The sequence below is a fragment of the Sturnus vulgaris genome, chromosome 1 (genome assembly GCF_052056855.1).
Source record: "Sturnus vulgaris isolate bStuVul1 chromosome 1, bStuVul1.hap1, whole genome shotgun sequence".
In the NCBI taxonomy this organism is placed as follows: Eukaryota; Metazoa; Chordata; class Aves; order Passeriformes; family Sturnidae; genus Sturnus; species Sturnus vulgaris.
The window spans coordinates 62,441,398-62,454,569 of NC_142243.1; the positions used below are offsets into that span (position 1 = coordinate 62,441,398).

General features: G+C 37.5%; 1 protein-coding gene across 1 annotated transcript in view; it reads right to left on the reverse strand.

Annotated features, from left to right (window-relative positions):
- Window positions 1-13,172, reverse strand: part of ADCY1 (adenylate cyclase 1) — a 155,400-nt gene that overhangs the window by 109,025 nt on the left and 33,203 nt on the right. Inside the window, exon 2 of the mRNA XM_014877323.2 lies at window positions 4,848-4,997. Coding sequence (XP_014732809.1) covers window positions 4,848-4,997 — 150 coding nt within the window. The remainder of the gene's footprint in view (window positions 1-4,847; window positions 4,998-13,172) is intronic.

Sequence of the window (13,172 nt, forward strand, 5' to 3'; positions counted from 1 at the left end):
GTTTCTGTAGGTGTCATCTTTTTACTCAAATGTACAGGAGGTAGTACACATATCCAAAATGTGTAATGTCTAGATCAAATTTTTTTGAAGGGGAATCTGAATGCAGCAGGGAATTTGAAAGCAAGGCACCCTAAGCAGCAGTTCAAAGTACTGTGCAGTGAGAGACATGGTATCTTTTTTTGACACCTTTTCCATTTCTATGAATAGTTATTAATTAAATCTCTGAATCAGTGGTGACCCAATTACTACATGCACCACTAAGGACATTGCCCTAAATTGCAGAAGACACTTGGAATGCAGACACATGTGCATGTAGGTATTTCCATGCACAACTCAGCATTGCATAAGGAAAATTTAGCTAGCTGCATGTGACCTGGTGAACATGTATGGAGGAACTATAGACCACCACCACAGTTCTAGTCTGTCTCCCAGAGTTACTGCAGTAGCATGGTGTTGAACAATACTTCAGCAAACCTGAATAGTCTAGCTGGAGTGGCAGTCTTGTGGTCCTGAAGCTAGACACAGAGCTGGCTGACTCAGCCCCATGCTTCCTAACTCCTAGCCATTTTTAAGGGCTTCTTTCAGTTTCTTTTATTAAATAGGTATACATTACATGCACTGTAGTGAAGTACACAACTATTTCTTGAAAGACAGGTGCCACCGATAAACACATTTCTCCAGTCCCAGTGATTTGAAAAACTAGATGTGATTTCACAATTAGTTTTTAAGATAGCAAATCCCCCATTCTGGAGACTTTTCTATTTTCCAATTGATTTTCCACTGTCAATTCTAATTGTGAGGTAGTACAAAAGTAACATGAGTGAAGGAAAGATCTAAACAAGTGGCTTGAAAGATAGTTATTATTTTGCAAACACACTTGCACGTAATTATGAAATCAAATAACCAGTGAAGATATTTAAGGTGGTTTTGCGGGCTTTGAAGATTTGCATGAAGTCAAATGTTTTCCCAGCCTGCCTTATATGAAGCAACAGACACTTTTCATACCAACCTGTGCTGCAGCAAGTGCATTTCACCAAGGTAAATTATGTGTTTTATCCCCAAATTTAGTGTATGAATATGCATAAAAATATTCTTATTGTCAGGGCAAGAAAAGGAGGGAATGTGATTAATGTTGTCAAGACTGGGGTAGGATATATTTTCCATACATCAGGAGACCAAAGACATGACAGGTCTTCAGCCTGGAAAGAGAGATGAGCAGGGTTATGAAAATCTACAGTGTTGTGAGTGGCATGGAAGAGGTTCCTGTAGGATGGTTACCAATGTCACAAAACAAGAGCTGGAAAGCACAAAATCAATTCATCAGACAGCAAGTCGATGACAAATAAAAAGGAAGTTGTTTCACACAGCGCATAGTTAGAATATTAGTTAATACACAGATTGATTACCACAAAACTGTGGGGACAAAACTATAAAGATGCTGAAAGAGACACTTGGAAAATGAGACTCTACGGGTCTTTAAAGACAGTGGTCCAGTTGCTTTTCAAGTTAAGATGGCCTCAGAAGAGCACTGGTATCTCTCCCTTGGAGTACAGCTCCACTTCAGGAGCTAATACACCTGGAATTAATACATGGTGAGCCACATTTTCTTTACTCATATCCCCTCTTAGTCAGATGGCAATCAGTTCAATCAGCAGCAGACTCCCTCTTTTCCTATGTTGAATACATCCCCCATTCCCCATCCCTGCTTGCTCCAATCTTTCTTGCTTGGGAAGGAGTGAAGTACTACTGGAAGATCAGTTGGGATGTTTTAACACCAGGAGTACCCCAGGGAGCTGGGTGACAATGCTTTTTTTGCTGTATGGGCAAAGGATGATCTGGAATTAAGGAAGTGGACGCAGAGAGATGGTGCAGTGGGAGTCAGGGGAAGTGCTTACATGCTCTGACCAAGCACGAACAGAAGAAACAGAATTCCAGGGAAAGGGACCCACCTCACAATAATTATTCTTTGGTCTGCAGAGGATGGCTTGCTGTTGAGATTTATAGATAACAAGAGATGAAGCTTATCCCAAGGGATGATTATAACTGTTTGCTCATTATCTAAAACTTACTTGGTTCTTGGCCTTTGCTTCTGGTGGAATTGCCATTGAACATTCAGCAATGCAACAAATGGATGATGTTGACATGAAGGCCAGTTATTAATTGTGACCACAGGAAATAGATAACAGGGTGAGCATTATGCTGAATTTTAAAATAAACAGAATCTGTCTGCTCTTTTCTCCCCAGCAACAATTTCAAGGCTGCTTGCATGACTTAAAAAATACACCAACACAAGACATTTACTCTCGCTCACAAAAATAGTTTTATCAAAATTATCATGTGGGACTATTACTACAAATACATCCCATGAGGAAAATTCATTGTAAGTAGGACACAGAGGAAGAAATCTCACTTACAATTTCAGCTGCAGTATCTGTCTCACACAGCCAGCACTTTAATTCCAGAAAGCTGTGTATGTTCAAAAGTCAAGAGCATGTTCTTTCCTTTCCAGTAGGAGACTTGCACAGAAATATCAGGGAATAGTTTTACCATTTTGGGTTACAATTCTCAGTGTTAAAGGGGTATGTTTTTTAAAGCAGAGCATTTGGATTGATACAAAAAATCTGATTAAAACGTTCACTCCTCTCTAACATGTAATGTTGATACTTCAGAGAACAAAAATACAGGACTGATCACAGAAATTGGACTAGGTCAGCAGCGTTTCTTCTCCTCTCAAAACACTCTTGAGTGTTGCCAGCTGGAAACTCAGAGTATGTTATGCCACAGCAACTGCAGAATAATTTTGTAGCCTGTAATCGTGTCTTAATTCTCACTCTGGTTCTAGAGGTATGCTAATATAGTGTGAAAGCAGCCACAGAAAGTATTTTGGTGGTACTTATGATAGCTAATTAGCATATTTCACAACGGCATTGAGTTTTACACTGTAATGCATAAAGTTAATTTCACAAGTGTAAGAGAAAAGTTTATTATCTTCTCTGACCTATACACTGCATTGGAAAAACATTTGCAGGATTATCTAGGTATACTATCAACAATAATGGCATTTATGTGTAATGTTATTGCTTTTGTTGTGTTTCTATATGCATGGATAATATATAAAATAAGACAGATTGCTAATGTGTTAACAAGAGAAACACAAAAAAACCCCTTTGTTTTCATGATCAGATCCAGATCCCAGAATTAGATTTTCAAAGACCAAATAGCAGACTTGTTTAAATCCCATGGAAATTCACTTAATGACACATTTATGCCTTTAAAAAATCTGCAGCTTTGGATTACAAAAGACCAGAATTAAATCTAAAGGCTTTGGTCCTAATACCATTTTACACAGCCAGCAAAGATATGCAGTGTTCAAAGCGATGTCTACTTATTACAGAGTATCTTCAGGTCACAAAAACATATTCACTTAATTCATAACAGGAAGTATCTATGGACCTGCATTACTCTGCACATAGGAATAAACTTGCTAAAGAAATTGCAAATGAGGGGCAGTAAAATTGTGTGAAGTACACAAGCTTTGACATCTTGTTTGACATAAGTAACCACCACACTACAGGGGTATTCCAGTGTCACCTCTATTATCACCTATACAGAAAGAAAAAGCTAGTCAAAACCTTCCAGACCAACAGATCATAGCAGGTTTAAGCCTCAGATTTTTCCCACAGCCTTTTTCCCAACCTGGAAACGAAACTCGAGATAATTTTCGTGAGGAGGTAATATGAAAGGGGATCTTTATTTGAAGGCCTTCAGGAGCAGTTATGGAAAGATGTGCACAAAAGCCCACCCCTACAGGGATGAGTACATATTTATAGGTTTTAGGAAATTAGAATAATTGATGAAAAGCACCAATTAGGAGAACAAGTAGTGATGCAATTCTCCCAGGTCAAGCCCCTTTTCTGGAGCCCCCCATTCAGCACTAGTTGTACTTTGTCCAGGAGAATGTATCTGGAAGAGTTGTTCTCAACCATGGTTCCCAGGAAGAACCAAGATAGCACAGGGGCTTTGCATTCCTGGGGCTTGGAGCTCTGGAATTTGTTTTGTCTTTTCGCCTACATGGAAAAGTACTGGGAAAACTAATGCAATAGGTGACAGAGTTACAAATATATGTGTGAAGTACACAGAGAACATATAAAGAAAAAAAAGGCAAAACCCAAATGGCATCAAGATCTGTGAGTAACAACAGCAAGGTCCACAATATAGCTTTTTTTTCCTATTGTTTCCAAATATGCTTGGAAGGCTGATTGATAACATTGTATTAAATAAACCATCAAATAACAGGTGATTTTTGAGAAGAGATACTGATTGCTATCACAGTTATAAATGGTTGCTCAAAAATATAATATATACATTCTTATTATCAGTTATACTTATTCAGCTATCAGTGCAGCTCCTTGTGCCCAAAATGTTGACTTTTTTTATGGGTGTCATGAAGGCAAACAGGTTATAGCACACTCAGGGAGTAGAAAAGTATTTACAGTGCACCTAACACCCACCCAAAAACATCCATGCAGATAAATAACCACAATCTTATATTACAATAGTACATTGGCTTTGGCTCAGCCCTAAAATAGATCCCCTCTGGCACTAGAGCTGACAGTAGCTGTGGAGTCAGCCTGCACCTTTTCTGAGCTCTGCAGATGAAGAATGAAGAGTGTGCATGCTCTGGGGAGGAAGACCTGAAGCAGATGAGGGAATGCAGCACTTCCTTTGCAATGGAAATGCACACATGCCCTAGCATACGTTTGGCAACAATGTCCTAACCTATGGTTCACATAACTACAGTCATCTCAGGAGAAACAGAGAAAAATAAATAAGGCTTAGAAACTGACCTGTTTTTCATTTTCATCCTCCAGTCTCAGCCTGTCCTCAATGCAGTTCCTGGCCTGAAGGAATGCCTTCCTCTGAGCCCTTTCTGTCAAAATCCTCACAAAGACCCCATACAAATTTACACTGACAAAAAGGATTGCATTGGCCACAAGCTGTAAGAAAGAAAGAAAAATAAATGAATATTTAAAAATACAGATTTTTATTTTACATTTCTGCTCAGCAAAGATATATAAAAAAAAATTTCGAAAACAGTGCCTTGCTAACCACATCACTGATACCCCTTCTGCAGTGAAACAATTACAGCAGCTATCACAAATCTGGACAAGCAATATTACACAATACTGAATTTTGTATCTGCTGGAGTTAATTTCTTTTATTATAATCTGTAGCTTGTCATCTTCATTCATCACCATTTCTTTCATCATCCCATTGTCAGATCTGTCTATCTAGTAAGGAGAGCAATATCATCAGTATTTGTTCAAAATATCCTGAAAACAGAAATTGTTTTCCTATGCTTTCATAAAGTTAGGATATTATTGTGCCTTTTTTAATAGTGGAGAAGAAAGGGATTGAAAATCCTGTGACTGCAAAAAATGCGTGCCTAGATACCCCAAGTTTCATATTGTGTAATTTGCATTTGGAAAGCCTATTACTCTTCTCCTATCCACTGTTTGCAACCATATTGTACTTTTTGAGAAATCATCCAAAATATCGTTGATGCTATCCTGCAGCAGATCTCTCAGAAGGTGCTGAATCCTTTCAAATGATGGCCCTCAGCACAACCCAAGGCCCACAATTATGCAATAATCAGTGACCACGAAATTACTTGGGAACTACTTCTATAAACAGCGTTTTTATGAAGGACACAAAAATGACTCAACTGCCCTTCTGGGTTTTATAAATGTTTTAACAATATGTGATAAGTTTACTTATCTGACATAAATAACCAAACAGTGGTTTACACACAACCTCCCTATCAAAGGCAATTCTGTCCAAATTTTTCACCACATCTCTGAAACATGTCTTCAGATCACAATTTCTGCAATGCAATGTGTATTTAGTTAAGAGAAAACAATGTTTTTTCACCCAGTGTGTTTTCAATCCCACTATCCTTATGTACCCTAGAGCCTACCACAACATCATGATAAGGATTCATGGGATTCACAAATCCCCCAAAATCAGAAACGAGCTGGCATTTAAATTGGCCAAGAGAGAGCAAAATAAGAGCAAAGAAAGACATCACATCAAGTAACAAAATTCATGTTAAGTTCCTAAGCGCCTAAAATAGTTCAAAAAGACCATATGACTGACATTTGTTTCCTAATTCAAGGTATACATTTCAAGGTATTACACCTCTACTGTTGCATGAGCTACTAGTGGAAACTGGAGAGACCATATCTTTTGTTTGTACAGTATAATGAGTCAAAGTGTGCCAACAACATAATCAAATTTTAAGAAAAATAAAACGACTGATATTGTTGTAGAGAATGCTTCCTAACAGGAAGATTGAAGGCTTTATGGTAAGCCAATATGCCAATATGGTAAACAAAGATCCAAAATGATGTCCCTGATGTTTTTGGAGGGACTTTGGGAAATGTTCCACTCTGCAAAAATAAGCAGGAAATTTCTGATGTGCAAAACTAAAGGTAATAAACATCTCACCTCTTGTGACCTCAGAATAGTGGGAAAAATTGAAAGATTCATTCTAGGTTGTTAACAGGACATCAACAACAAATTCCTTGCAAACATTCTCAGCAGCACAAAATCCAAAGATAACCTTAAATAAATCACAATAAAAGGAGCTGTGCCTAGCATTAGTGGTACTTTTCCCCTCAGTTAGCAAAAACGAAACAATTATCTCACAAGAGCTAAAAGCAGTGAAGAATGGTGTTATATCTTCCTCCTGAGAATGGCAAAATGCAGGTTCATCTGCATTCAGATGAATTTTAACCGAACAATCTCATATCCCACTTACTTATATGCTACTTATGATGATAATACAGATAGTAAAACTTTGAAGATTAAATGCAGCATATGAGTGTATTATTTCATTATACAGGCTGAGAATAAATAGTCTGCAATTCCTATTCTGCTTTATTTTGCTTGATCACAGAGAACTGCTTGAGGTATATCAATTTTCATCACAAGTTAACACCTACTAAAATGAAATGACTGTAGAAATTCCAGTGGAGTCCTATTTTTAGAGGCATGAATGCAGCCACACTCACCTTATCCCTGCATTTTATCGTGCCAAAGTGTAGTGACAACCGTGTATTTTAAAGCTAATTCTTAGTGCAACGGTATAAAAATAGAAAGGATTTTTAAAGGTTGCTTTCAAAGACAGTGAAAAGAGCCTACAGAATGAACAGAGCTGACAGTTACAGACAGTGACCCTGCCCATATACAAAACAGCTGGTAATAACACAGGGTGAAAAGCTATCTGATATCTGTGCTGATATCAGAGTGGCTCAAGACATAAATAATTACCTCTACAGACAACAACAACAAAAAAAGTCAACAAATTTTCTGGATTTCAACTGGAAGCAGTAAAAGACCATATATTGTAACAATCTGCCAATTGTTCTGGGACTGTCATCAAGATCTCACTCAAGCAACAGTGATCACCTGGTCTAGGGGTAAGCAGTAGGTGGGTTCCTGCTACTTTCAGGCTCAGCAGGGTAAGTCATTTTCTGACATGCTTTGAACAGTTTAAGATAAAACAGAGGCTTAGCTGTCAGCTCTGGCCTGTAGGGAATCAGGAAAGTGATAAAGCAAGTAAAAGATTCATAGATTTCAAAATGTGAGAAAAGAAAGTAGGGCAGATTGTCTCCTGAGGTAAGAGTTCCTTTCCTCCACAACCTGTTTCTGCTTAATTACTATTTTTGCCCCAATTGCAACTAAATACTAGTCTTTCTCTCTAGGTTTCTCAAATGTGTGCCATTTTCCAGTCCTTTCATTTTAATATGTACCTCCATTATCTACACACACACATACATTATACATGTCATACATTATATCCCATAATTCCAGGAAAGATTGTGAGACTTGCTATTAAAACTAAGGAGCATTGAAGAGGTACTAAGGCATTCAGAACTGCTGAAATATCAAGGGTTTTCATTTCAGGTCATTCCTACATTATTTACTATAGTACTGCTTAGTAGGAGAAAAAGTGTTCTTCAGGTTTCACCATCACCTTCTATTTATAGAACTACCGACAAACCAATTTACTTGGTGCAAAACAAGATGATTCGAAGACAATTTTATGCTGTGAGCTTTTAAACAATGTTACCCTTTCAATCCATAATGAGATTACAGGTCAACCAGAATAAAAAAAGGTATCAGGGTCATGAAAGCATGTTTCCAAAATTACTTTTTTTGTCACTGTCAGTGAATCTTGCATCATGCATTCTGCCTATTTTAGTGTGAGCATCCTGATCTTTAAGATTCTCTAGTCCTTAGCAGGTTACACTCGCTGTCAGTGGATGAATTCTGGCATGGTTACTTGTGTGAGGGTGTTATCAAAGGCAGCCCTCCAACACAGCTGATCATCGTGGGCTGCCTAGGGGCTGGGACCTCCAGCAGCTTTTTCAACCAAATGTCTGTCTCTGTCTCTCTCTTGTTTATTTCTCCATTGCATTTTTTGGGTCTCAGTTTACTTTTGGAAGGGAACTTGAACCGTGCAATACAGCAACACCCATGAAGGAGTGAGCAAGTAATTCTAGCAGCAGACATATGTAACATGCATACACATACACAGAGATTGAGGAGTTTAATTAAAGGTCTCCTTTTTATTCCCCAGATTCATCTCCCTCTTCTTGAGTCTCCCACAGCATTAGCTGAGAGACTCATTGAAGAGTCTTTTGAAACTTTCTTTCCTGTTCCAGATAGGATTTATTCTCTCCTTTTACTTTCAAAGCAAGAATGCTCATGTGTGCATTCATGAATGCTCATGAATGCTTGCTCCTTCTCAAATAAATGGTGAAAAATTCTTCTACATATTATTATTTTTCCTCTTGAGAGGACTGTTTACTCAGCAGACCTTCTGTTATCAGCTTAACAGTTGCATAGTAGATGGTTCAAAATTAAAGCTGGTTTTCACTGCAGAATAGCTTTCTGTTTGTACTACAAAATTGTCTTAGAAAAACGTGGCTGTTTCACAAAGGTGTAACTTCTGGATTACAGGAAATTTTTTACAAAGTGGTATTCATATGGATGGTTATTGAAGTGCCCAAATAATCATAGGTCAAATAATAAAATAAGGAAACTTCAGGAGACTCCCTCAGAATTTCATTGTGCTTTCTAAAAGGTGGACTTGTGGTGTAAGTAGGACTTCAATAGTTAGCACTCCCAGAATTACAATTTAGTACCTAATATCAATATTTGATTTATTCTCAGAAGCATGAGTTCTCATGACAACCCATGAAGTAGAGTGGAACATGTAGGAGATATGGCCAACATTTCCATATGAAAATTGAAATTTGCTGGAAAAGGACAGATTAGTGCAATTCCTGTATATCTTAATCCTTAGATACCTGATGAGAGGTATGGTAGGTCTAAACCCTACTTCTAGTTTTTACCATTAATTGAATTTTACTGCAAGTAATTTCTCTGCCGCTATTGTTGCTCCTATTAGGATAATGTAACTTTTACTCATACTGTCAAAATACTTTTGAGATATGGCAATGCAATTCATTACTTTAAAATATGAATATCTATTGTGAGGGATGTCTCTAAAGAAGGAGTTGTGAGCAGCTTACAAAAATGACTCAGTGTTTCTATCATTAAAACCTTTGAAAAGCAAGGCAAGATTGTGTTCTATGAAAATTGTTGGTATCATGAACAGGAGTTTAAACAAAAATAGTTTCTCCTGTAATGGAAAATACTACAATTAGAGCAGCGCTTTATTTACAGTGCTGGACAGTGCAGAGGAGAATGCACAACCAGCTCTTTATTCTAACATGGTTAAGTTTAGAAATTAATTTAGTCAGCTCACTTTGAAACATTTTGAGCATGCTTAATTACTGAATCTATTCCCTCTGATTGCTGAAGTAGTTTAAAAGAGGAAAGAGAACTTCTCCTTAGTTCCTGACAGTGTCCCAGAAAGAACACCCTCCTACCAGAGGAGGCAGCTAAATATTTTTTCTCCAAATAAACGTATTCTCATTTTGAATAAACATCCCTCTATTGTTTCCTAAAGTTTTGGTTCCAGCTGGCTTATGCTAAAGAAATGCTGTTCTGCCGTGCTATTCACCATGGTTTCTGTGTTCATTTGTAACCTCCTGAATCTACAGCATACTCTGAAAGGAGATTAGTGAGCAGTTATTTCAGTGATAATGAGTGCAGATGTCACTGTTGAGGAAGAGACAGTAGCACTGGGATGTCTATAACCACACAAGAAAAGAGAAATTTTTACGATATCTAGGATGCTAAGTCCACTAACCACAGCCAGTTTTTCTGAAGTGGGCATGCACAATGTGCAGTTGCAGAAATCCACTCTGTGTCTCTCCCTTTGTTTCCATACCTGTTTGACCAAAGTAGAAGGCACAATTTGAAGTGCATTGTTTAAAGTACGTGCCATACACCTGTGTAAAAAAGTTCCCTCTACGAAAGCAGAGTCATTGAGAGCCATCAAACACACCACTCTTAAAAATTTCACTTGTTCCATCTTTCTCCAATGGATACACCATTTCAGCTTGGAAGCATGCTCTGGGAGAAAAGTTAGTGCATATCCCTCTCATGTTACCTTGTCAAAAGCATTTACTTCTGAGTTTAAGTAGCAGAGAATTATGACAGAATAGCAGAAGTGGAGCTGATAGAATTATAAATTTTGAATCTTAAACTTTATGTAGCACTGAAACTTAAAAAAAATCTGATAAATATAACTATGATTACGCAAGATACTAAATATTTATTTTGATGAAAGTGCAAAGTGGCAGCTTTCTCCTCATCAATACCCTCACTCAAGTGTATGACATAAATCTGTGACATTAATTTCCAGCTCCTTATTTTGAGATTCACAAATTCTGTACCTTTCTTAGGGAATTTCTGAAAGGAACCCACAATTCTATCATTTATACCTTTCCCAATAGGAATAAATTAAATCTTTATTTTGATGTACTAAGAAGTCTGAGTTTGGGGTTTTTTTTAGTTGTTTAGTTGTTAGGATTTTTGTTTGTTTGTTTTTATTTCTTTGGGTTTTGTGTTTTGTTTTTGTTTTGTCAAATTTTGTTGTTTGTTGTTGCTTTTGGAGGGTTATTTTGTTTTGTTGTCTTGTTAGAAAGACAAAACAGCACTTATGCACAAAAACTTTTGTTCTTTTCTGCTTTTTTTAATGAAGAAAGCAAGCTGATTTTTAGGGAATTGGAAAAATGCCATACAGAATACTTACAGGTAACCTACAATAGAGCACTGATACATGAAATTTTAGTAAAAAGAAATAAAGGACTGGATGGAAAATACAGGCTGAAATACCTTTAAGCATAACTTCTAAATTACTTCAAACCTTTCCAAATAATGAATGACTTCATAAAAGCTGTACTTCTGGGAAAAAAGAAAAAAGACCAAAACAGACAACAATATTCTTTTACAAATGGTTCACAAAATTGCAATGGTACTGTTTGAAACTTGCCAGTGGTAAGCACTGGGCTGTTGCACTTCAGATATTAAAAAAAATAAATTAAAAAATGGTATTATTTGTCTCCACTTGATCCCTTTTTTTTTACATAATGTGTATCTACTGATCCACGTCTGTGTTATTGACATCATATGAACAATATTTCTCTTGGTCTCGTATTTGCATGCAAAAGCCCAACTGATGTTAGTATGAACAATCTTCCCATATATCAAACTAGAACTTTAGATATGTAATTGGAGGTTACTTCTACATAGAGCAAAAACTCTCTCCAAAGCCCACAGAAATGGGGCTATTCAGAAGAGAATATCTGAAGAATATTACCTGTGAGGGAATAATAATTTCCTAGTCACCCATATTAATTTCTGGGTAGACAGGAGAACTGGCTTTCCTCGGTTTTCCAGTATATGAGAAGCTACAGATGCCTCTCAGAGAAGATATGACAGATGTGATACCTCAGCTGCAGCTTTCTCTTGCTCGTATTGTACTGCACTCCAGTACAGTACAATGCACATCACAACACATACCTTAAACACAATAATATGTTCACTTCCATCTGCAGAAAGATGACACAATGAGCTACCCAGAAAAATGCCAAAACATTCTTGCTCATGCCTTATGTGTCACATCCCACGTATTTCTTAGTTCTGAGAAGATACAGGAAAACATTACTGACATGGTTTAGGAATGGTATTCCCCAATTTAGTGCTCTCACCGAAACACTCCAAACCATGTGAAAATACTCCAAACCATGTGCAAGCTCTCTCACTCCCTCCCTCCTTCCCCTCCCAGTCCTCCTGCAGCAGCTGGAGAAGAGAATTGGAGGGACAAAAGGCAAAGATAATTGGTGGAGATAAGAACAATTTACCAGAAACAGCAATGAAATAAGCAAGGTAAGAGCAGCAACATCATTGACAGAGTGCTCAGGAGAGGCAAACGATTCACATACAATTGTTCACCACCAGTAATACCCTGAGCATGGGGAGGGAGCCTTCTCCTGCTCCTGGAAATGGTGGGAGGTGGTATACCATAACCTCTGGGTTCCAGCCATATCTCTTGAGGCTGGAACATTAACCCTCTCCCAGATGGAACCAGTGCAGTTACTTGTGTTTCTTTCCTGATTTAGCTGTTGCATTCTTTTGCAGTATATTTTAAGCCATCACAGAACAAATAAGCCCTCAGTTCTTCAGTATACTGGAAGTGTACTAGAATAAACTTCTGTACACTGAGCAGTTTGCTACGGGTTTGGGTTTTTTGGACATTGCAATTGCTCCCAAGCACTATGAATAGCTGCTACGTATCACATAATACTTGGAAAATGTTGCCAAAGCCATTTAAAATAATTTCTACAGAAATTGCAGCCAATATTTTTATTGATTTATACTTACTATTAACTTCACAGAGTCCAAGTCATCAGCCTCTGAAGCTATTCTGTATCAACCCGAATTCTCAGCTTTCTCCCCTTTTTCTGTTAGTTAGTATAATGCTATGTTTTGCAATTAGAGCAATTTTACAATTAAAGCATAGTGCAGCAATCTGTTGTCCAAAATTTATTTGCATTTGCTATATGCAATACACGGTTCCTTTTCCTCACAATAATTGATCTGAATATCGTTTTCTTTTAAGCTGCAGTAACTAAATACATCAAGATTGTGGGGATATACAATCCAAGCTAGTTTGAAGCCTTTAGTGGTAC